This window comes from Pangasianodon hypophthalmus, chromosome 8 (genome assembly GCF_027358585.1).
Source record: "Pangasianodon hypophthalmus isolate fPanHyp1 chromosome 8, fPanHyp1.pri, whole genome shotgun sequence".
Taxonomy (NCBI): domain Eukaryota; kingdom Metazoa; phylum Chordata; class Actinopteri; order Siluriformes; family Pangasiidae; genus Pangasianodon; species Pangasianodon hypophthalmus.
Window position 1 is genome coordinate 14,061,587 of NC_069717.1, and position 27,153 is coordinate 14,088,739.

General features: G+C 38.0%; 1 protein-coding gene across 3 annotated transcripts in view; it reads right to left on the minus strand.

Annotated features, from left to right (window-relative positions):
• Positions 1 to 27,153, minus strand: part of grid2 (glutamate receptor, ionotropic, delta 2) — a 392,977-nt gene that overhangs the window by 17,557 nt on the left and 348,267 nt on the right. For all 3 annotated transcript variants that reach the window (XR_003403097.3, XM_026919491.3, XM_026919501.3), the window contains exons 13-14: positions 24,485 to 24,680; positions 5,585 to 5,751 (exon numbers count right to left, since the gene is read on the minus strand). Coding sequence is in view for 2 of the 3 variants with exons in the window: in XM_026919491.3 (XP_026775292.2) it covers positions 5,585 to 5,751; positions 24,485 to 24,680 (363 nt within the window). In the remaining variant the exon portion in view is untranslated. The remainder of the gene's footprint in view (positions 1 to 5,584; positions 5,752 to 24,484; positions 24,681 to 27,153) is intronic.

Below are 27,153 nucleotides of genomic sequence, written 5' to 3' on the forward strand. Positions count from 1 at the left end.
TAACATGTTGAACCTTGAGGTGGATGGGCTACAACAGCAGAAGACCACGTCGGGTTCCACTTGTGTCAGCCAAGAACAGAAAGCTGAGGCTGCAGTGGGCACAGGCTCACCAAAACTGGAGTGTTGAAGACTGGAAAAACGTACCCTGGTCTGATGAATCTCTGAGGCACACAGATAGTAGGGTCAGAATTTGGTGCCAACAGCATGAATCCATGGACCCAACCTGGTGGAGGTGGTGTAATGGTGTGGAGAATGTTTTCTTGCCACACTTTGGGCCCGATAATACCAATCAATCATCACTTGAATGCCACAGGCTATTTGAGTATTGTTTCTGACCATGTGCATCCCTTCATGGCTACAATTTACCCATCTTCTAATGGTTACTTCCAGCATGATAATGCACCATGTCACAAATCAAAAGTCTTCTCAAAAGTAGTTTCATGAACATGACAGTGAGTTCAGTGTTCTTCAGTGGACTTCCCAGTCACTGAATCCAGATAGAACACCTTTGGGATGTGGAAGAAGGGGAGATTCACAGCATGAAAGTTCACCTGAAAAATCTGCAAGAATTGTGTGACGCAATCATGTCAACATGGACCAGAATCTCTAAGGAATGTTCCCAACATCTTGTCACATCTTCCATGCCATGAAAAATTGAAGCTGTGAATTGAGGCCCTACCCAGTATTAGTATAGTGTTCCTAATAAAGCGCTCTGTGAGTGTAGATATATACTTTTTTCTCATTCCAAATATGATACTGAAGTTTTCTAATGACAGCAAAATAATTTATAACATTTGTGTTCCAAATGTCAAGACAAAAAATGTCAAGACATTGTTGATTTCCTTCTCATAGAACTTGCAGTATTTTTCATTAAGTGTGTGTGTTTTCTTCTTCTTTTTTTTTTTTTTTACAGTGATTGATTAGGCAAAAACACAATTTTTGTGTGATTGCCAAGATAACTTTAGTTTTTCCATCAAGAAACTGTCTTTTCCTTATTCCATCAGCATAAGTAATCAAAAATAGGCAAACAAAACCCCGGCATTATCAGACACAGTGATTTCTATATAAGGTGCAGAATATGGAGCCCACACATTAATCTATTACTGCAGAAAGATCAAGAAAATAACATACAGACCTACATAGATGCTCTTCTGATTATAGGCCAGATTACCCAGTCCTCTTCCTGGTTTATAGCCCTTTATATTTAACTTTACATTTACGGATCTCAAACCTTTCGTCACAGTTTAGAAAATTATGGCAATTTTGCATTAAGACTTTATTACATTGCTGAAAATATCCCTTAGTCAGAACAACAGTTCCCAGCTTTCATGGAGCAGAGCGATGGGACTGCCTAGTCCAAGAAAGTCACATATGACGCACCTTCAAATTTGTTCAAAATAAGGGATTTTTGAAGACAGCTGTCTTTATGATGGACTGTGTATCCAAATGGGACATACCTATTCTGGTACCATAAACAATTCACAATTAACATAAATCTTCTAAACGAAATATGATAGCAATCTTGTGTGTGCGCCAAATATTTTAGGATAATGTACGGCTGATTCTATGGCTATCATAGCTGCTGAATTTCTTCACAAGCTAACACAACACTGACCTTGCTGAAGGAACTTTGCTAAAGTGGGCAACTCAGCCAAACATGCTCCACTGGGCTACAGAGAATTTAGCCTTGCTGTGATATGAAAAGCCAAACAGCAGCTTTAACCTAAAGAAATGGTGCTGCTACAGTATTGTCTCCTAAATACCTTAAAAAAGCCACTGACCCTTTGTAGGTGTAGCAGTAAATTCTGAACTTAACATAAGTTTCAAACAGACAATCTCATAACATCTATTCACATCTACTCCCTCACCAGTGCCTCAGGAACTCCAGAGGACACACATTACACTATATTAAAATCAGAGCTGACAGCTCTCCATGCGGCCAAGAATGCACTAATAGTAGCGTCAAGAAAGTAAACATGACTGTCAATTAATAGCTTATTTATTTTCATTAGCTCCATTACAGACAACACAGGGCACCACATACCAACAGAAACAAATTAAAAAAGGCCAACTTATTGGGAGGAACTTAAGATATGAACAACTCTTTTCAAATCTTGTAAGAATTCAAAGCACTGAACAAATGGAAATAACAGATAATGGAAACCACTATTTCTGCAAGCATCAGCAAACTGAATTGAATAATTCTTAAGACATTTTGAATCTAATTGGAGAGACTTGTACCACCGTTAGGGCAGGACAAAAGCTAAATATTAAAGCATTGAATGTGAATGCAAACTAAACCATCTTGATTACAGTCTAGAAAGTCCAAATACTCCCGGTGGAGAGGGCCATGAGAGCAAAAATTAAAGGAGGACAAAACACAGTGAGACAGAATAAAATGACTGACTGTATTAGCATAAATGTAAATTAGAAGACAGTATAAAAGCCTACAGAAATGAGGAGCTTTTTAAAAATTTAGCAAAAACCATTCAGATATGTGTATTAACACCCTTTGTACACAGCTTAGATGACTTCTCAACAGGCTGCAAAGTCAACTCCCATTGTGCGGTTTTGAAGCCTAAATCTGGTCGAATTGAACATTGCCATCTTGACTGAGTTTGCACAGGAGGTCAAAATTGGAGGCAGATCATGGGCACTGCTGGTTGGACATCGGGTTTGCCTTATGCCTGCCCATATTGGCCGTGGACACTTTCCTTCATGCTGAGAGTGCATATTCAGAGAGATTCCCTGAACTTAAGATGGCAACTTAAAATGCAGTCATATAATTAGTGCAAGTATATTGATTTTACTGTTGTCACAAAACGATTTTAGAACGTTGAGTCATGCCTGACTGAGCTGCCATTTACTAGCTAGCTGGCATTGGCTAATTTAACATGTTATGTAAATCTGCTAATGCCAATGCTAATGCACCAACTGAAACTATAATGGAAAACAGCAGTCAACATTTACACTCAGCACAACACAATTTATGAGGAAAAAAAAAATCACTACTCTCCATGATTTTCATCTATCTGACACCTGCAATAAGTTACCCATCTGAATGGAGAAGTGCTCTTTTATGCTCTGCTCGTTCTGTTGATGGAGTTTGTTCAAAAAGGAGTGACTGGCTAACCTTAACAAGCTACTTCGAGTGTTAGCTAAGGTCATACAGTCAATAAGATACCGTTACGAAATGTAGCTAGTGTTAGCTGCCTTGCTTTATGCCATCACTTTGTTCACTCACGTTGGTTTGCTGGTTATAGTATCAGCACAACAAGCTAGCTTAGACATCAAAATGAGCAGCATGCTGGAAAAACTGCAAAGAACTCCCTGCTGAGAGTCTGTTAGAACAGTTTACAGCACAAAAAGACATGGCTTTGCTACTGAAATGTCAAGAGGTTCAGATGTGTGATGGAAACTGGGTGCGTGTTCATAAGACTCGACTGGCAGCCAGCCACTAGAGGGCCTCAGAGACATTTTAGTTTCATTTTTCACATCTGCTTTGACATCTACACATATATGCAGTTATATATATACACAAGCATACCAGAATTTACATTTTCTTATGAACACCTAGTCACGCAGTAGAGCACTTTCAGCTCCAGACTGATCCAGCCTTGTGCAGCAAAGAGAGGTACAGGAAGTACTTTTAACTCACCGCTAACTATCTCTTAGCCAACGGTTCCTTTCAGTTAATGCTTATATAACTGGAGAAGATTGCACAAGAGGCAATCCATAACTACTGAAATCATTAATAACAGCCCTGGGACACTGCACTACGTATATTCTCTATTAAATATTTTCATCTTCCTCTAACATTATTACCAAATTTCAAACTGGCTTTCGAGTGAAATAGACAATAAAACTTTATCAGTGACTAAACTCTTCAGAAAAAAACATTTTAGAAATGTTGCAAATACATATGAATGCTGAAAACTACTAGTAGAAAGGTAATGGTAAAAAAAAGTATGTATCTATGTATGTATGCATGTATGTACTGTATGTGTGCATGTATGTATTTTTTTAAATAAATAAATTAATTGTTTTTCTTGTCTGAGCTTTAGACAAATCTGCATGAGACACACTAACATACCCTTTTCATTCTTCTATCATTGTTTTAGAGATAATGTTGAAATTGTATATCTTTTCATACTTGGTCTCACTGCTGTCGTTGGTAAGGGTTCCCCTAAGAGTTAACCTCTTCATGACTTATGAAACTGAAGAACAGGGGGGTGTTTGTCACCTCAGGGTTAATAAACAACAAGTAGCATTTGCTTGAAATTATCAGTGGTTGTCAGTTTAAGGATGAGAGAGGATAGGATACCAACCTTGCTTCTGCAAATAAGCATTACTGATATAAGCTAGAGTGTGGTTGGGAAACTGTGTTGCACTGTTCTGGATAAAGGAACCACAACCAAACAATTTTGGCTAAAGCAATGATAAATGAACTATCACAGATTATGGCAGTGTCTGGTCTCATCAGAATCAATTAAATAAAACATGACAGTGCATGCTGTTAAAGGAAAATAATCAGCAGAGTAGGTGGTGTTAGATGCAACATGTCAGGGATTTACCAACCGAAGCTGAGAATTTTCCAGTCTTTATCTTATACCACAGCAATTTGGTAGTGATTAAATTTTCTTGGTATTATTTTGAAAACGAAGTCATACTTTTTTTTTTAAATCTGTTTATATAATTACATGGAATGTTGTGGACCATCATCAAAACAAGTTAGCTCCTGTTATCACTTAAATTACAGTAGTATAAACAGAAGTTCCCTCACTATATCTTGAAGTTAATAAAACAGAAAAATGCAACTTATTTCCAAGAAGCTATAAAGCTCAACGGCCTCTGTGCTTAGACTTTCCCATGGCAGAAAACGTAAATGAACAGCATTTCCTCTGGCTTTTACAAAGTAATGACACTGGAGACACATTCAAAATGTAAAATAAAAGTCTCCTTACGGGAGGTTTCGCCATATTTTGTTAGATAACATGCTTGTTAAAATCTGTTTATTATTAGATACAAACCTGTGATTTGAATTGCAGCCCACACTACTGTCAAAGCCATGCTGTTATAGTAAATTAATCAACACTTTCAAAATCAGCCTCCAATCAGAAATCAGCAGTGCTGTGGTATAATGAAAATTAGACTAAACTTTTTAAAACAATTTAAGGCCTAGATTTTTGCCAAATATTATGCTTTTTGTATACGGCCTAATAAGTGATAAACTGCATGCAATCAATAACAAATGGTGTTGGATTAAAAGTGTTGTAGAATAGACTTGAAGTTAATCAAGCCTCGAGTGTATCATTTGTGCTTACATTTGTGGACATCATATCTTCTACTAATCTGCAGGTCAGCATTACGATACAAGAGCAAACTGGCACCATTTCTCAAACCATTAGAAGTATTCGAAGCAGGGAGCAACCTTCTGGCCTTGCTAAAAGTTGCTCACTGCTGATAAGGCACCATATATTCTGTGCATTGCATGTATGCTGCTGAAAATCAGTATTCGCCCCATGTTTAAAGATTTTAGGTGGCAGATTCTATAGGGAGCAGTGTGGGTGCTTGTGTATGGTACCTCTGAGAAAAGATGTCTCTGTAAGGGCTGCCGTGTTGCATGGCAATGCCATAGCCTCTGTCTGGTGCATTGTTGCTCACAGTGTAGAAGGAGCAGTCCTCATCATTAATGGCCACATACTCCAGCACAGCTGCATCCCACACAAATGCAAAGCGGCCGTACTTTACCTGAGAGAAAGGGGGGGGAGGCAACAAGGTTTAATGAGAAACTTTCAAAAAAATAATAATTATTTTCAAAGACAAGCTGTCTGGTAAATATGCATGGAGATAGACGAATTATAAAACCAAATGGGAAGACTGAAAGACTCATTTCTAATAATGCAAACAGGTGCTGACTGTACTGGTAAGAATACTGCAGAGGGAAAAGTGTGCTACTGCAAAGGAAAACATCTGCTTTCAACATGAACACAATGTGGTCCTCTATCTCCATTAACTGAATGCCAATGACTTATAATAAGGTTATGAATACTCGGTGAAAAAACAAAAGGTAATTGGACTAATTTTATCAGCTAAGGAAAATGTCACACTTTCCTAGGATGGTAGTAGAGATTAAAAAAACAAAAAACATGGCCATATCAGTAATCACGCATTAACCCTGTTGCTGATTTCATTCTGTCTCTTATATTATTAAATAACATCAAATCCTAAATTAAACTTAGATTTGTATTGTTCATAACAACACAATTTTTCCCTTATTTTCCTTATTGTGCTATATAATGCAGAGCTGCATAATAACCTGTGAGCTTAAAGGGCTAAAAGGTTAAAGCAGAAAAAGAAAAGAACGTGAATGTTCCTTTTCTAAAAGCCAAACCATGTGACTTCAGTCTGGTTTCATCAGCGTCTTTGCCTAGCATGCATACCGTACTGATTGCATGCCGGCAGACAGAATGACAGGCATTAGTTTGCAGTATGTAAGGTACTGTCTTAAGCCATTCACGTAAAAGAAGTCCTCTCTCCTCAAAGAGAACATTTCAAGGTTAGGCTTTATGCAAAAATCAATGGGCCCTGACACTATGGCTTCTTTTACAGCATATCTGGATCTCAGGTGAAGTTGCTTTGAACGCTTCATGACCTGGGATTTTCAAATGATCTGATACTAATATAAGATTAATGATTATTGCTTCGCTTAAGTAAAATGTAAGCAGAAAAAGAAAGAAAAACGCCCTCATTTCATTTCCAAGGCATGTATCTGACATTTAAACATTTTCGTGGTCCACTCATAAAATTTGCACATGTTTGCAATCAAGCTGCTTTAAGAAATCAGAGAGAGAGAGAGAGACAGAGTAGTTTTCAGAGAAATTGCCAAGTACAAACATGCATAAATGGCCGATGCATAAATGTGCAAGCATAAATATCTTACTTATTGCACACCGTCTGACTAGCTCAAGCATGTAGCTACAGGTCATTATGTACTACTCTGTCAATTTGTTGATATGAAAATGCGATTTAAAAGCTTCTTCAAGCCGAGTCCCCAGCGGATTTAAATTCATTCAAATTTTCTCATGACAGAGGGAGCTGCAACACCTCTGCAACTACAGCAGTCACAACATCAGCAGTTTAGCAATTCAAATTAGGTCTACATCCACATTTGCCGTCTTATCTCTTTTCGTCTTTGCTGTAACTTCCAAGGTATGAGTGCATTAGCTCTTGCTATGATTAAACAACTTCTGACACTAGATCAGTGTTTCTCAACCAGGGGTCCACCGACCACAGTGGAATAATTACAGTGGGTCGTGGGATTGTTTCTAAAAAAAAAAACATGTATGAGTGGTATTTTTGTTAAATATTTCAAAATATAATTTAAGTACATTTTTTAGGCCCATTAAATTTCAGAAAAGCTGCAGACTTACTGTTTTTTTTTTAAATTGCCCTGTATGCTTAGTTATTTGCAGCTCATTCTGGTGTGCCCTCCATCCATGTTCACCATGCCATTATTAACGCAAGCATTATTTGCATTATGTCCAACACCGATGGGTTAAATAAACAAATCATAATTCAGAGTGATAATCGAATTAAGCGTAATGTTAGCAATAAAGTGTGTGAACATTTTACTGTTCACTCCAGGCTGCAAAGATTTCAATTTCAAGTTTAACACTGGTGGTTAAAAAGAAATGTGTACATCAATGTGTAATGTGAAATTTTAATGTCAATGTACAAAAATGTCACTGTTAATGTTAAACCAATGTGAGTCTAATATTGAACTGAAATTTTATTAAATTCAACACTTGTTGGTTTATGAAAATGTGTAGTGTAGACTACTTATATATATTATTATACATTATATACATTATAATTATATATATTAATATATAAATAATACTTGGGGGAAGGGGGGTGGGTGGGTTGGGGGTCCATGAGGATCAGGTAGAATATGCTAGGGGTCCAGAGCTAAAAACAAGTTGAGAACCACTGAGCTAAACTATGACTGATGTCATATGAGATGAACCCTTTTAACAACTAACAACTAAACCCATTTAACAACCTGCTCTGGCAAGAAGGAGAACTATTTTATTTTAAGCCTAATTCCACATGTTCTAGCAACACAAAAATTGTAGGCATGCTTCCTTCCCTGCTCTCTAAGTGACTGTGTAAGAACACTAAATTGAAGACCTGAGGCCGAATTGAGTGCATCCAGGCATACCAGAGGCAGTTTCCATCGATTTCATTTCAATTGACCTCAGGAGGCCAGGGTGGAAAATATGCAGGTAGAACAAAAGCCACGGCTGCATTAGAGGGAGTCTGGGCCACAGAAAGGAAACATAACCAGAGGACCATGACACAGAGCAAAATACCTTGAGGTCTGGCAAAAAGAAAAAGAGTGAAAGAAAGAGAGAGAGTGGGGTGCTAGTTCTTGAGTCAGAGCACATTAAGAAGAGGGTGATGAAGCGGGTCTCGGATTGACAGTGGTGCAGCCTGCAGTCATGGCAATCAGGACGGTTTGATTCTAATTGTGCCAAGGTAATTTAAAGCAATTTTCCCATGAACAAATGATGCTGTGCACATCCTAATCACATCAGTATTTTCCAGGGGAACACCCGCACACACACACACACACACATTGAGTTTCATCATCCCTACAGTAAAGCTGTTTAACACATGCACAAACATACAAACACATACATGTTACAGGCAACACTTTAAATACAACATTATTTTTTACCTGTAGCTATATATTAAACCAAAGCTGTTTATTATCTAGTGATTAGTGTGAGCCTGGAAGAATTACTCAGCTAATTAGTGTCCTGAACTCATAAAGATGTGAAGTCAAAGCTTTTGAAACTAGCAATCTCCCGAGTGGCAACCTGGCGGATCTTTTTTTATTTATGTTGAACCATTAGTGAAACGACTATGCAAAAAACAGACACCATATTTAAAGCAGAAATATTTAAAAGGAAAAGGTCAAAATCAAACGTCAAAGAGCCATATTCAAAGTTGAGTAATGCAAACGTAGTGAGGCGTTAATAACAAAACAGTGCACATCGGTATTCAGGTCTCAGATGTAACTACAGACTTATGCACTACTTGAACAGATAAACAGGAATTGCACGGGGTGTGGAGTTTAGCAAAAAACATAAGTGCTTCATTTATGCAAAATTCTGACCACAAACTGTGATACTGGCTCCAGTGAAGAGCATTATTAAGTCCAGTGTCTCTGTATGACAGTTTGAAGTAAACACAGTATACTTTACCCTGAAACATGTTTTGGACAATGATTATTCACTCAATAAATTGTGAAATGGCCTTCGAGGGCAACATTAAATATTAAATAGTACACATATATGACATTATATGATATGACATTATGAATGAATTAACCATATGAATCGTCCCTGTAGAGGCCAGTGTTTAAAGATTTATTTGTGTGAATTATAAAGTAAAAGTAAGAAATACTCTTAAATGAGAACAAAGTCTGTATTTCCTTTTGGTTTGACAAATCTAAGAATTAGTGGAAAACAATAACTATAGCAAGCTAAAGACAGCTATATCCCTAATTTCCCATGTTCTGTGACACAGTTGCTCCTTTGACAACAGAATCATTGGTTTAATTCTCATTAATGGTCCTGCATTTAAAAGTTGTCATCATCATATTGAGGAGTTACTGAATGACACAGCTTATTTACTCACTTTTCCTGTCCTTCTCCCTCCTTTTTTTGTAAAAGGTACTGTACTTATTTGTAGACAAACAAACAGGCATTTATCTAAATAAATACAATCACTGGACTGTTCTTGTATCATCTGTTTAAATGTGTTTATTAGAAATTTTAAGCTATTTGATAAAAAAAAGACCTTTTGGCTCGCAAAACAAATGTATGGATTATATAGTAACTACACTCATGAATTCTACTGAATAAAAAAGTAGAGCTTTTTTTTTTAAAAAAAATACATTTTTGTATTGAGATAAAGTCAAAAGTTCTAACTGAAAGAAAAGGTATAGACCCGTGCCACATGAGTAAGATATTCTTTAACAGGTTTAGTACAACAACAAAGTAATTGCACTTCATTAGTAACCATCTCTGATGATATGTATCACAATAACCAATGCATGCCTTTGTTTTAATACACTGACATTTGTGTTTACACCACCCTTCATTAGGTGTACTAAAAGGTCATCAGCAAAAATAAATTAGCTTCACTGTCACCATATTAGCTGAACACAAGTGCACATTAGTTAACAAAGAAGGACATTTCTCCTAGAAGAATATCCAGCCACCCTGTGAGGCAGCCAGCCATTGTTGTGTTTCTGGTGGTCTTATTTTAATAAGTCTCAAGGCTTAAAGGTCTGATGTTAACACCCCAGGTCAAAGTCAATCTCATCTTGTTTTTGCTAATCTGATTTTTCAAAAGCAGAATTGCTTTTGGGGTGCAGATGTGTACTACGTGATTGGAAAGATGATGCATAGAACCAAATAGACACCACTGGTGGTATTCTAAAAAAAAAAAAGTCTGTCCTTAGCTAAACCTTAGCTGTATAAAGTTAGTTATATAAAGCATAGAAAACTAGGTCTCATGCCCACCAATACTCTATTCATGCATAATGAGGTATACAGTATTAAACACCAAAGTTGATTGCATAACTATGTGGGAGTTGATAAATTAAAATTTAAGTATTACCCACAGTCCTCCATTGAATACGATCTTCTCAAAATTCAGTATTGTTAAATATATTATAAGAATATGCAGAGGTGCCAACATTATTAACAAGAATAACCTAGCAGGCAATGTGAGAGAGAAAAAGTGAGAATTTTGCCTCAAAAATGTATATGGGTGGACTAGTAAGCTATGTTTTTCAGATGTGTGCCAAGCGAGAGTAAGAAAACTATGAGAAAAAAGTCTGGTGAGACTGCTAATTAATAATGAACAGCTCCTTTGAAGAAAGAGACCAAAGTCCCACCCACTTGCTCATGAGACTGAGGCTTGTGAATTCACAGGTCAAACTGCTATCAGAAGCAAATGCGTCTTTCACATTTCACATCCAAAAATTGTAAATGCTACAGCTAAACTGTAGATGTTGCCACCTTTGGAATATACCAAGTATTTTCACGGTTACAATATATTTATGAGAAGGCTGATTTGATCCAATTGATGAATGGAACTGGAATACTCTATAATTGGCTGACTTACATTGACTTCTATAGAGGATGCCAGGGGGTTAGGGTTGCCAGATTTGCATGACAAACCAGCCAATCGGCATTCAAATATATCCCAAAATCAGGCCCAAAGGTCAAAATCTAGCCCTCTCCAATTCCATATGAAAGTCCACAGTCAAGTCCACAGAAATTCAAGTTAAGTGCCTGAGTATGCTGATTTTAATCAATTATTAAAATAAAAGTAAGATGTACTCTTAAATGACAATGAAGTCTGTATTTCCCTTTGGCTTGAGAAATCGAAGAATTAGTGGAAAACAATAACTAAAGCAAGCTAAAGAGAGCCATATCCCTAATTTCCCACAGCTGCTCCTTTGACAACAGAATCATTGATTTAATTCTCATTAATGGTCCTGCATTTAAAAGTTGTCATCTTCGTATTGAGGAGTTACTGAATGACACAGCTTATTTACTCACTTTTCCTGTCCTTCTCCCTCCTTTTTTGTAAAAGATACTGAATGAAACTCTTCCCAACTTACCAAAACAGGCTGTTAGGTGGCTTGGCTATTCTAAATTGCCCCTAGGTTTGAGGTTATGGATGTGTGAGTTCATGGGGATCCAGGGTGTATTCCGATATATAGTGTTCCTGGTACGTTCTCCAGATCCACCATCCTGACCACGATAGAAAGATGAATGAATGAATGTGTGAAAAACCCCAAACATGCAGGGTATCCCCTCCAACAACTGCCCCAACCCCCACCCTCCCAACCCCCAGGACATTTGTCCAAAACTTGATTGTCCTTTGGTTATACTTTCATAATGCAGCATCACTCTGCATATGTTTTCCCTTTCTTATTCACTCATGGTAGGAGAAATGAGAGGAGTGAATTATTAGCAGAATAGAGTAGAATAGAGTTACTTTAATTGGGTGTGTTTGGATGAGGAGGGTTGAGCAGCAGTGTGTTTCTAAGGAAGGCTCACACACAAATGGCTGGTTCTCAAAACAGGCCCTCTGTGGAATAACACACAAAGAGAAGCAGAACTGTGAAGACTTCCTCTCCTGTACTGCTCCTCCTCCTCCCTAAGTGGCCTTGAGCTGTCATTAGTGTTTTATGTCTTTTAGAAAACTAAAGAAAAGCAATTAACAGTTTATCATATAACATATGCAGATTGGCAAACATCTCCTCAAAGACACAAGCTGGTATGGGAGAGGGAATAATTAAGGACAGATGTTTCATAAACAGTCCAGGACCATTCACTGTGCTAGAACCGAAACACCGTTACTAATATAAGACAACATAAATTGTTTTAAAAATGACACTTGAGTCCTGATGATGCAAAATATAAATTCCAAGCTTTTTTGATAACCATGTCTTGCAGTGGAACTGCCCTACTGTCACGCCTCATATTCGCTGCATGCCCTTCATAAAAGAATAATTAATTTGCTTGGCTAAGAGCAAATAGTTAATAGCTAATTCTCTTAAAAGCTTTTGTTTGGAAAAGGATGAAAACTGCTTTCTAAGACTCGTTTTTTTTTTTCAATCAAAAGACATTTATATTTTCCATTTGTGCAGATGTTCCTTATATCAGTAGAACTGAAAGAAAAAACCCTGGCATCTTACAATTCTTCTGCTATGTTTTGATAAACTTGTCAGCCATCTTACTGGCAGCGTGGGAAAAGAACACAGTTCTATAATTGGTAGTGGAAGCAGGAGCTTGAAACAGTATGCAACAGGTCTAGCAGAGTGTACGAAAATTTTTTCCTCTTGTATTTAGTTGAAAAAACTGGTGACTGTGGCAAGCAGCTGAATATTGAGCTGTAAATCTGCCTCAGGGCCAGATGTACAAAGTTGTTTGCCCATGGTTTAGGCATAATCAGGCCACATTCTGTGCAAAATAACTTGCGTGTTATGTATGACACTGGCATACTTAAACATGAAATTTATGTACTGTGCATCGTGCAAAAAAGAGGACAGCCAGTGCAAAATTGGGTGGAGAAATGGAAAGTATGGCTGACTCTGGCCAATTACTGGCACCCAGTTTTGTGCATGATTACAGTATGTCCATCTCCCAAGATGTATATCCACACCTTGCTTGCTTTCTCAGAGCTTGGCTTTCCCACAGAAATGGGATACTATTGAATTGTTATTATTTGTTTATTCCTTCTCATTTATATGTTCAATTATGACAAAATAATTAGACCATTTTAGGCTCTTTGTGAAATAACTATTAGGGAAACTGCATCCTTTAGTGATGCTTGTCCATTGGCCTGATTTTTGCAGATCTGGCAACCCTGGCCATACTACACAAACATATACATCATTTTACTTACATCTAACAAAGAAATTCATCATATTAAACAAGACTTTGTGAGATTAACTATTTTCTGAATGTTAAAGAAGCTGCAGTCAACCATTTTTAATACATTAACAACACATTTTTAATAACTATTCAATTCAATTTTATTTGTATAGCGCGTTTAACAACGGACATTGTCATAAAGCAGCTTTACAGAAATAAATACATTCAAGATATCAATTTTAAATGTATGTATATTTTAAATGAATTTATCCCTATTGAGCAAGCCAGCGGTGATAGTGGCAAGGAAAAAACTCCCTGAGATAATATAAGGAAGAAACCTTGAGAAGAGCCAGACTCAAAAGGGAACCCATCCTCATCCTCATCCTCATTTAAACTACCACAAGAAAAATGTAATACAGAAGTGACTTTCAGTATTAAGTAGTATTAGGTATTAAGAAGTAATAATTTCCTCTTTATTTACTCTCTTTTAAGGTTTTTGAATGCTCTATGGCAGAATTTTTCCACCATTCACGGCAGCTTTTAAACTGCAATTTGCTCCTCATGCAGAGTGCGTTTACCATTTTAGTAGGAATGGTGTGTGTAATGAGTTACAGCCAGTAACTGAACGTTAATTTCACATGCATTGTGAATGCATTTTGCATCAGACTGCATTATGTGCTGCACCTCCTTATATATGCACATCTGGCCCTCTGTCTTCTCAAGTGTACTCTGTTAATAAATGAAAGACTACAAATAACTATAATGGCAAATTTGGCCTTGAAAATGAGTCTACACATAAGCCTCTGTATTTCTTTGATCTTTTCTGCTAACACACTAGAGTAATAAATAATCCTTCTCAACAGTGGGCGAGTGGGAAGGAAGATGATCCGGGAGTGTTTCTCTTACAAGCTACTGCACAAAGGACTTCTGCAAACAAAACAAATATGGACATATTGCTGTAAGCTTAAACTAAGGGTGGAAAGCACTATGACCCCAGTGCGTTCTTCTACTTTGTGTCATTCCTGCTGCTTTAAAGGGTTATTAAATATACGGTACTGCAGGATCTGTGTTGTAGGTTATGTCATTTGACATGGACAGCATTTTGCCAAGCCTCTGCTGCTTCCTCAATTTGTTTCAGGCTAAATGTCCTGGACCCTGGAGAAAAGCATATACAGGGCCCTTCACCCCAATTCATCTCTAGAGGCTCAATTTTTCCTGCCCTTTTAATGTCAAACCATATCCATTTAAACTACAATGTGGGACAAGTCCGAGAGGAATTACACAAATGTTTCACATCAAAAGATGTGTGAGTATAAAGAGTATATTACTATGTAAAACTGTAACACATGATGAGCCATGTTTAGAGTTGAGTTATGAGAGCATAGTGAGGAGTTAATAACAAAATTGCACGCACCAGTATTCAGAACTCAGATCTGACTACAGACTTATGTGCGATAGAAAGTGTTGGGTAGGAGTTTGCTGAAAACTGAGTCATTTCTCACATATGCACAATTCTGACCTTGGACTTTAGTCCATTTCTTGCACAGTATTGGCTTGAGAGAGGAGCATTATTAAGTCCAGCGCCACTGCATCACAATTTGATGTAACCACAATCGGGCACTCTGAAATGTGAGTTTTTCATTATAAATGAATTTAAAAAAACTACAAAGTGTCATTCAAGGCCATTGTTCACTGCATAAATATGGCACAATTGATTAATTAATAGTATCTTCCCTTTAAAGTGCACAAAAACATTTTTTTGCACAAAGGAGATCGGGCTCAGAGACATTAAGAAACAGTATGTCCCATCTCTGAACATGAGGAACCTTAAATATTGACATAACTTTTGGCCTTAACTCTTCAATTCTGAATACGGCCCAATGTGAAAATACCTTCAAATAAATGAGAAAGACAAATGACAAGGCAACTGATGGGGTGTGTATGCATGGGTGGCAAGATTCAGGCAGCAGGATTTCAGCAGTAGCTAAGATTGCAAGATCACCAACATACTCATCTGCAGCCACTGTTTCAATTCACGTCTGCAAATATTGAGTTTTGTGGCACCAGCACAATGTCTGTCCAGCCCTCCACTGAGACGGCCAGTGAGAGCACTTCCAAATGGTCTGTACTTCCAAATGGTCTGTAAATGGAGAAATTAACTACCCACTAGTGCAACGGATTTTGTTGTCAGCTTCCAGGGACCCGTTATAGCTTTGGACTCTTTAAATAAGGTTTTTCTAGGAAATGAGTTTTCTAAGATATCAATACTAATTGCATCTGAGTGATTCCAGATTCGTATGTGAGTTGGGAGTTCATGAGACCACAATTGGTTGTGCTTACAGAAAGGAAACATGGCTTAGTTTCTTTCTCTGTATAAATGTAGAGGAATGCCAGCCAATCAAGGAAATATGAAAGGTCAGATATGGATAATTGAGCAATTTTGCTCTCCAGAAAGCATGTTTAGATGTCTGATGAGGTTAAAAGAGCTGCAGCTTGACAAGATGCAGTGACTGGTCTGATTTGTAAATCTTAGTATTGATATGTTGCAATGATTGACATTGCAAAGAAAGAAAACAAAAACAGAACGCAAAAGCAAAATTCTATGACCCAGTTACTGCAGATTTCATGTGCATCAGTAATATATGGCTCATACTACTGAAGAGAGAATGTTGTGCTGCAGTGGGTCAAAGTCATCCCCACTCTTCTCTCCTGTGTGTCAAAGTGATGACAGCAAAGCACAGATCACAGGAGTCGTCAGCCCTCCGGGAAAAAGCAGCCATGCTTCCCTCAGGAAACAACATACACAGGCTTCCAACTCACATAAATTCAAGACACGCTATCTAGTATTCACTACTACACACAAATCCGCCCTCACACAGATACACGCATAAACAATCACACTTCACAGGCATGTAGTCCTGAGCCTCAACCTCACTGATCCCCTTACCTCACACTGACAAATACACACACACACACACACACACGTGGACATACACTGCCAGTTAAAAGTTTCTTATGTTTTATCACAGTTTAATCACTATTATTGCCATAGACAAAATGAAATGATACAGAATAGCAGCTAAAGAAACTGAAATCTTTGTGGAACTTATTAACTACTTGCTTTCAGATCCTAATCAGTGCTTTATTAAAGGCAGGCGCACTTTGAGGATAAAACTGTTAAGTCTATAGATATAGGCAGTGCTAATATTAACTGTAAAGCATAAATATGTGATGTCTAATTAGAGTGATAAAGATTTTGGCCTTTACTGCTTAGATTAGATTGTTCCAATAAAATAAAGCAATTTCTAACATTTCTCAGTTCACTTATACCATGATAAGATTTTTAAAATGTAGTCATTTAAACCAACATGCTAAAATATAATGTGTTCAAAAGCTTTTCGCTGACAGTGTACACACACACACAACCATACACGAGCACACACACACACACACACACACACACACACACACTGCAGTATGTACATTTACTTTTCTAGCATTTGGTAGATGCTCTTATCCTGGGCAACTTACAGAAGTGCTTTGTAGTGTCTCTGTTGTTTCTTGTATCAGGATGCCTCTGATGTAGATCCAGTCAAAAAAAATTGATTACAACTCTAAATCAATGTCACCACATTAGAATGTAAGAATGATAAAGGGCTGTATTCAGAGTTGGCAATTTAAGTCAAAAGTTAAAAAAAATCATCAGGGATAAAATAATCAGGGATATAAAAAAGAAGCAGATAGCATCGTTTTTCTTTGCTGTCAAATGTAATATGATGCAACATAAAAGCAAGACATAATTTAAAAATGAAAAATAAAAAAAGACTAATTGCCAACACTTGGGCTAATTTAACAATAAGATTTCCACCTCAGCAGCTTAAAAAATAGCCCTATTATTTAGCATTTTACATTTTTATATACTGTGCATCAACAATTAATTGTGTGCACAATTTAATGAAGCCATAAGATACTAAATCAATGTGTTCATGGCTCATATTGGCTTTATCATGCTTTTAATTTGATATTTTGAGTTGCAGATCTAATATAATAACTGCCATGTTTTTGTTACTGTTGATGAGCTCTCCGGTAAAGAAAACATGCCCAAGGTGTTAAGGATAAGCTGACCAAGCACTTATCTGCTATGCTTTCAGTTCATTTTAAATAAGCATTGTTCATAATTTTACCTTGTTCCTTAAGATAAGCTTTAAGATATCTTTATTGTGATTATATCAATCTGTCAGACATTGACACTGAATGTAATGCTTGCACTTAATCCAAGCTCAGGCATGCCACTTTTTTCAGCAAACTCCAGCAAGTGAGCGCGAATCCCTCACAACTCTCCAACAACCTCTTATAGTCCTTGGGACTTAACAGTCACATGTGTAACTGGATCCTGGACTTCTTGAGGTGGTCAGGATTGGCAGCCACTAAATCCTCCACAATCACACTCAACACTGGTGCCCAACAGAGATGTGTGCTCAGCTCCCTCTTGTACTTCCTGTTCACCTAGGACTGCTCTGCTAAGCACAGCTCTAACATCATCTTCAAATTTGCAGATGATACAACCATCCTGGGATTCATCACCACTGGTGACGAGACATTCTACAGAGAGGAAGTCAGAGCACTTTCAACAGGGTGTGATGACAACAATCTCTCTCTGAATGTCAGTAAGACCAAGGAGATGATTGTTGATTACAGGAAGTCACAGAGAAGGGGTCATGCTCCCATCCACATCAATGGGGTGGGACTCTGAGGATTTCTCCTGGAGCCCCGATACAGACACAATAGTGAGATCAGCCCATCAGTGTCTCTACTTCTGCAGAGGATTAAGAGGTTTGGCATTTCCTCTGTCATCATGTCAAACTGCTACCACTGCACCACAGAGAGCATTTGGACTGGCTGCATCACTGGCAGCTGTTCTTCGTCCAACCACAAAGCTCTTGAGAGAGTGGTGTGAACAGCAGAGCTCATCGCTGGAAACAAACTTACAGGACATTTACCAAACACACTGTTTGAGGAAGGTCTGCAATATCATTAAGGACTGCACTCACCCTGCTCATTGTCTACTTGTTTGCGACATTGCCGTCTGGCAGACGTTTCTGTTACATCCAATCACAGACAACCAGACTGAAGAACAGTTTTTATCTCCAAGCCAGACTACTTAACAGCCAGTAGTCCTTCATCTAGCATTGCGACACTTTATTACTGCCACTTCTGGACACTTAGATATTTACTATTCAGATTTACTGTGTGCTAATTATTGTACTTGTATTTACTGTTCTGCCTTATTTAATAGCACATGTCACTTTTACTCTGTCATTATAACAATTTAAATAGCACATAGACTTTGTGCATACAGTGATAATAAGCACAACATTTATGCAAAAGTCTTTCAGGCAGAGTTTAAATTCAAAAAATGAGATATGAATGACAAGTGCAGCTCCAGTCATTTAGACTACACAACAGATCCACTAACTCCAAGTGAGTTGAATTGAATTATATCACTTCCACTGAGTAAATGTAACTTCATGTTGACACCTGAGCATTTAACAGAGAAGACGCAACAGTGAAGAAAAAAGCACTTCCTCACGATCACATTACATGCTTCAAATATTTTCTGCCAAATTATTTTAAATGGGTCCCAGAAATTGCTTCACCTCAAATAACCCAAGCACACAGGGGTGGGTGTGTATACTGTATGTGTATGTGTGTGTGTGTATGTGTGTGTGTGTGGGGCAGCAAGCGAAAGTGAGAAGGAAATCTAGAAAGAATAGAAAAGAAAGCCTGAGTCAGTCAGGGTGAGGGCAGGTGGATTGTCTCTCTTTCAGATCAGATCTGGCCATTCTCTTGGATAAGTGCAGGCCTAGAGGACACATTTTAAAGGCTTTGCTGTCTGTCTTTTTGTCTCTCTCCTTCCCGCTGCCCCAGTGATATATTATTTTCTCTGTTTTCCAAAAGTCCATTAGGTCTTGGCGGTAGGCCATTGTGTCTCCCGCAGACAGAGATAAAGACGCAGTGGAGCAGTGCGAGGGCAAACAGAATGCGAATGAGGAGGCTATTGCTGGAGCTTACTGTGAAAAACACACAGATTTACAGCACACATAGTCACACACAAATGCACACATACTCACAGTGCACTCTTCTGCTCAACACATTCTCCTATAGCTTTGTGCTTCTTTAATTCATTTACAATTCCATAATTGAACTTCTGTGTTGGAGAAAAAAAAGCAGGCGAGATTCATTCCCTTCCCTCCACAAGAATACAGATGTGGAATTTAATGATCCAATTTTGGTCATCTTGCCAGTGGACTGGAACTTTGTTGAACATGAGATTGCACTCACCTTTTTAGACACTGTTTCTCTTCAGTTTTCTCACACATTAATGTTTCCCGCTCTGAATTTACACCACATGCAACTTTTCATATTATGTGATGAGATCATGCTCCTTGCCGCCTCTCATCAGTAATTCTCCTCCATTTGTAATTTTCACCAGCACGATTTATCTGGAGTGGCTTATTAAAAGTGTGAGTAAGAGCAGGGTGTCGGGGAAAAAGAAAAATAACTAGGTGAGACATGGGAGAGCAGGGTGCGGGGTGTATCTGTCTTTTATGATATGGCACCCTTGTTCACATTCAGCAAAATGGAACAAAGCAAAACAACACAGTTTGTGTGATACCTGAGTCGATGCCTAAACTTTCAATTCTTTATTTCCTGTAAAATGCAAGGCTGAGAGCATGAAAGGACAAACCCAAAAAAATCAATCCTGGCTTGTGCCCTGGTTTTTCATCGTGTACCATACTTCTAAATGCTTGGAGTTACACAAAAGTGCTGATTTGAGTCAGACTCCAGAAGTAGATCTGCTTTGCTGTGCTAATGAACTACAGTTTGCATAAATGCACTAGAAAAGGAAGCTAAAAAATGGCTGCCTTTTCAGGACTAAACGTGAATAAAAGAGGCTGCAGATGACTGGACATTATAAAGACAATTTCACTACAAAGCCGTTCAGTTCCCAATGAACCACTAACACCCAGTGAGATTTTTTTTTTTTTAAAATTCTCTTATCTCACTTGAACCATACAATACTCTCTCTTCCTCTGTCTCATGCTTTGTATCTCTCTATTCAACCCTTCCACTTAAAGCTATAGCCGCTAGGGGCTCCTTCAGATGCCTAGCAACAATTCACAGCTAAATCAATCAGAAGAGAGGAGATAAGACTCAGCTGATTCCCTTCAAAGCTGCTAGCCTATTTTTCCAATTCTCATCCTCTATTTGTTCCTTCCTGTTCATGTCCACTCACAATTATGTAAACCCCTTCCCTCCCTTCTTCTCCACTTGGCCAGAGAAACATTAGGGTCCAGGGGTCCAGGACCCCCTTATGAGTTTGCGTGCACAGGTCACCACCAAGTGACCAGAGGCCACCCTCCCATGTATTTTTGAACTACTTCTTCTGTTGTTCCACTCATTTCCTGTGTTTGTGCATACCTGTTCTGTCTTCCCACTGACTCCATATATACATTCTACATTTTCTCCCCTTAGTTGCTTAGCATCTGTTGTTTTGATAGCCTGTTAAACTGTCAATGTTATTCGGTTTATGCTTCACACCTTGTACTTGTTTTGGTACCTAGTTCTTGATTTGCTCAGTTTACGTATCTTGCTGTGACTTTGTATGTTCGGTCAGTATTTTATTAGAACAAAGAAAAGCCTATGGTTGCACCTACCTTTGAATTGTTAAATCCACCAGAGGCATAGCTGGGGGGATTGTTGCTTTTCTGTTTGCTACTAGACAGCTATCTACACTCTGAGCATATGGATATTGAGGTCACAGCCGAAAAAATACTGGAGATCTACTGCCAGAGGAGAAGAAGAAGGTTCTGGTTTAAGATGTCAGATTCCCCCTATTACTAGTATGTTATAATGATTTTCTGTGGAACATTTGTATTTTATTCCCTATACTTATTAATGTTATTATTATTGGCTGAGGGTAGATCATGCCTTATGATTCTGTATACCACCACTGCTTCTTCTACTGCCTGGCATCCACCCAGGATTGCATGAGAGCGTCAAACATATCACATTATTTGTACCGATCATGTGATGATTTTATTTGCCATATTTCCTCACATACGGCCTTCCGCCTCCCTGGAAATATATTCCTGGCTACGTCACAGAATTCCACACCGAATGCTTCTCTATGTGATGCACAAAGCTTCTACTGGAAGCAACTCAAACTCCAGTGAGAGTAGTCACACCATTATTGTAATACCTCCCACAGTCCCACACCAGTATCTCATATCTCAGTGTGACAACAAGCTAATGAGCTAACTGAGAACAGGCTGATAAATAAGTGTTTGTGTAATGAAAGAAAGCGTAAAGCTTATTTCGTAACCAGTATTTGTTCGATTCCAAGGAACAGAGACAGAGAATGAATGCATTAGTTCCCATTTGGTGGAGCCTGGATGCAAAAGCTTATTGTAATGAAGTCATCTTGAATTGGGCAAATAAATGGATTACAATTACTAATATGCATAAATATTATACAGGGTGGCAGAGTGTCGCAGTGGGTAGCGTTGCAGCCTCAACGCTCCAAGCTTCACATGTTCTCCCCGTGTTCCTGTGGGTTTCCTCTGGATTCTTCAGTTACCTACCTTACATGATATCATTTCACTTTTACTTTTCTGTTGTCTCATGAAGGTACTACTTTAATGTCGGTCTGTTCAGACTGTTTAGTTTACAACTGTGACATCGAATGTCAAAAAAATCCTCAGAGGTTCAGATTATCATCTCTCTCCTTTTTCTTTTTTTGAAATCTTTTGCGTCATCCATATAGAGATCTCACATGCCCACATGCCTTGTCAATCAAATATAGTATGTCAATATGCGTAGGCTCGTCAGAAGATAAGGCCCTATAAGGAAAGCCATCAAGCATAATAACTACTTGAGCCCACAAAGGGCCCATGTGCTACAGGACGCCGACCACTGCGAAGCTACAACGGGAATGCAAATGTCACAGGAAATATGAGCCACCGTTATCTCACGGTGTTATACTATCAGCTTTATCTTTACCTTCTTATCTGTGGTAAAGAAGCCCAGCCTAACTCTGTGCTACATCATCATGCCTCAGTGATTTCTATTTCAATCTTGGTGGCTGTTTTCACACCTTTGCAGATAATTTGGAGATCTGACACAGCTATCAACAAAGCAAGGAGTGAGGCAAAGGCAAACTGAGTGAGAAAGAACGGCTTTGTACTTTCTTTCATAACCGTGGTGAGTAAACTAGACATATGCATATTCTAGAACTACAGTCAATGTAGGATATTCTGCGACTGCATAACCAGCAATATTATACGTCAGAGACAAAAGGGATACTCTCACCAAGGATAAAAAGGTACTTATCCTGTCATTTTCAAGGTCAAAAGAGGGAGCTCAAAATCCTACGTGGATAGTGAGGGAAGAACAGTGCTGAAAACAGAGCTCTCTGTATTCATGGCACTACAAAGATGTTGTCCTGCCATACAATATTTATCGGAACACCTGTGAGTCGAGATTGCCTCAACAACGTGCAGTGTAATGGCAACGAGCCTTAATGAGCAATTCATTCCATCCAACCCTCCTGTGATCTAACGAAGGTGTACAACCTGAGCTTTCATGCCCTACTCCCTGTTTAATTGCAGCAAGTTGAGCTCAATTTCTGAAATAAAATCTTGCAAGGAAAAACCAACAACAACAACAATAAAGCATTAGGCTGCAACATAATATGTAATTAGCAGGGGAATCGTTCTTGTGAAATCAGTAAAACACGCAACATTAAGCCATATTACCTCATTTTCCTAGTGATAAAATAAAACAAATCAAGGCTGGTACTGGTCATGCAAGTACCACTTTAATATTAAATAAGTACATATACCACACCACTTCATACTACAAACGAGTTTGGCAATTTTGGTAGAATTTAATTAGAAATTTAAACAGAACTGTATAAATTGTAGGCTGTCAAAAATTCCTCGTCTTGGCACATGGCACGTTTCTCAAGTGCTGTTCTCATGCTTTGTTTTGATTTCCCTCCAGGTGCTTTGTGTTTACATTGACATATGCATTTATTTCGGTCCCTTCTCCGCCCAACACGTCTTTGGTGTGTTTCCTGATTATGCTTGTCTTTTTATTCCCTGCTGTATTCTAGTTTCATTTCTAAGTCTCATTGATGTTACTGTGCATTTCTGAGCTGTGTTTTCTTGTTTTCCCTAGTTCCTTGGTTTTGTATTTCTAGTTAGACTTCCTGCTTTCGACGTGTGTTTGTTCTCTCAATTCTGAATATGGATTATTCTCGTCTGTCTGTTCTCCATCTGCCTGTGATTTGACTCCTGCCAGGAATTATGACCATGATTACTAGAGTTAATGAAAGACATGCATGTTACATAGGCACATCTGTAAATGATTATGCTTTAAAAAATAACGAACAAGCAGTATTCAGAAAAATAAATCAAATGAATATAGTGGTGTTACCATCTATGCAGTTTTGTAAAGAAATAAGCTGGAAGGTTGTTCCATACATCTTGAACAACTTTCCACAATTCTTTGGCAGTCTCTTTTGCTTGTTAATGTTTTAATGCTTTCTACTGACACAAACTACCTTTTCATTCGGCCCTTTGATTTTTTCCAGAAATATCATTGACTTTCCCACACACTATGAATGCTGAGTTGTAAATACTTGTTTATTGTATGTTTAGAATTATGTATGTCTATTTAACATGTTTAATTACTATGATTTTAAATCAGGGAAGGCACAGCAGGACAGAAAGTAGATTGGAGGTATTAAGCTCGAATTTTATACACATCATATCACAGGATATCTGAGACGATAATTGTTTATCATCAGCCAGAAATCTGGACATCTATTGCAATTATCCAGAGGGACAAATTAGCTCATTATTTTCTATTGTGGTGCATATACCTGTTACTGTACATATCTGTAAATAAGCATCTTTCTGTGTCTGATTAAGCGTGATGGCCTACCGCACCTTGCGAATACCCTCCTTTGAGTCCTCCACGTTATTATCGGCTCCTCCTGACTGGTTGATCATCCTCCACATCTGTGAATACATGGGATCTCGCTCGAAAGGGTTCATGCCTTTACTGCGGAGCTGGTCATACACGGCAGAGTCCAGGACAGTGCCGTACGGCAGCTCCGTCTGCTTGGACAGGTCCTGGAGTGACCTGTAGAGAGAACACACACCACTGAGCACACACTGAGAACACATGGGCATCCTTAGTGGTATATCACTAAGATTGTTAAGACTATTAAGATTGACAGATTTATATAAAGCCTGTAACTATTCTTGCATACCTAAAACATGCATTGCATAGACACAATTTTGTATAAATACACTCACGCAGTCTTTTCTCGCTCTCACACCACCCACTTTCATTTACACCACACACAAGATACACATATTATTATATCACATTATATCACACATTATGTTTATTACATTGCAGTTTGCTTAGTTAATCTTGCCTCCACTTAAAAGCTGGCGAGCCCGCAGACTCACGCTCCATGCAGAAATGAACATTCAAATAAAGTAATTGAAATATAATAAGCACATAGCACCATCTGTACCTTTGGGGGGAAAAAGCTTTGCTAATTGAAATATTAAAGCTTCACAGATACCAGTGATACTTTCTCTTTTTTAATGATAATACTTAGCAATTAATTGTCTCACTTGTTGTTTTTTTTTGCCCAAAATTTCACGAACATAAATTAATAAAATCCTTTTAAGGGCAACAAGTGTAAGTGAGTGTTTGCTTTCATTAGACCTTTGAGAGGAGGTCAGCTAGAAGCGTAGAAGAGTGGTTTGGTACTTCAGAGATTACTGCACTTAGCTGAGCTAGCTTTTGATTTATTGAATATTATTACACTAGACAGCTGTCATCTTACAAAAATCATCTTCTTGTACTTAACTCCAGTGGCCTTTTTTAAGATTTTATGAACTTGAGCCACAAATGTTCATCTTTAATTGCTTGAAAATTATATTCAAAACTTAATTTACAGGAATTGTCTCTAAACCTTGATAATAGTGGGTGTGTAATGTCATTTAACTCTTATAGAGAATGTCCATCAAACACTTTAAAACAGACTGCAGTACAATTATACTCCATTTGACAGCAATGGGGATGCTATCATACCTGTAAGTTTAATCTAGACTATTGTGACAACACTTCAGACTTGAGAGTAGATAAGTCTACTCAACTCCAGAATTATTGGCACCCTTCATGAAGATGAGCCAAAATTATATAGCACTTGACTGATGTGATTAGGGTGATTAGTGATATTTTGGGCTTAAACATATGAGCATGCTGTATGGTATTATTTTAGTGCAATATTTTTTCCAAACATTAAAAGTTTTCTTAACTAGTGAAATGTCTTCTGCAAAACACTGGTTATAAAATGATCTGCTAAATTGCTGAAGTGTTCCCATGGAGAGACTAACAGCACTAAGCCTCCCCTTGTAATCTCTAACAAGGTTTGAGACATGTGTAGATAATCTATCAGGCAGAATATTTCAAGCTTCATCATGTTTTTAGGTTTATGCATGTGGATGTCCTACGACAATTAAGAGCAGGGTTCATTAGGGTTCAAATCCAGAGAATGAGACGGTCATTGGATAATGTGTTTTTGTGTTTTTTCAGTCATGTCAGTGTTGATTTGGGGGTTATTATCTTGTTGAAAGATCAATTTTCTGAGCTAAAATGTTGTGTTATTTTGTGATATTTAGCAGAGATCATGATGCCATAAGAGCTCCCCAGACCACTAGCTGCAAATCAGCTCTAATAATCAATGATGATCCACCATCACCACTATTTTACAGTGAGAATTGGGGATTTTTTGTATGTTTATTTTATGCATGCACTCTTCCCATTAAAGGTTGCTTACAATTCTATAATTTACTGTATGTGAGTCATATTTATGTTTATAACATAAATAAAAATCCTTGCATGACACTCTTAATTATACTACAGTATATTGTATAGATATATGTCTAACTCATTCAAAACGAAACCATCCTCATCCAAACCACTCACCGAATAGACCTCAGAAGTAACCCACATGAAAATCCATTTTCATTTGGACATGTTCCCCTAGAATGAACATTACTTTGTGGTTTAAAAAGAGCCACTAAGAGATATTCTCTAGTTGCTGTTCTTTCCTCTGTCAAGAGTAGAATGAGCTAAATCACCAAATGGAGGCACTTTGCTGTAGAATCTATTTGGCTGAACAATGTAAATGAGTTTCTCTTTCTTAGAATTTGAGAAGACTTCTTGCTTTTGTTACCCAGCAGGCAAATCTGTAGCATTATGCTGCACGTCATTCAGCACAGCGCAATCAGCATGACCGAGGCACATTAAACTCCCTCACACTTATTAAAAAAGACTCCTAATAAAAGTGGAAACAAAACTCTTGAAAAAAAATCTTTCTCAAGCCAGACCTCAAATTCAAATTAAATAGAAACACCAGCTAAGTGTGCCAATAGGTTTCTGCTGGTACAGACAATGCTGGGTTAAGAGCTGCCCATCACTAAAAAAACACACATCTTAATTAGCGTCACTGCTCCAATCAGAGCCTTGGCTCTGAGATGCTAAATAAAACCTCTTTAAATAGACTTTCAACACACATACACAAATATGCTTT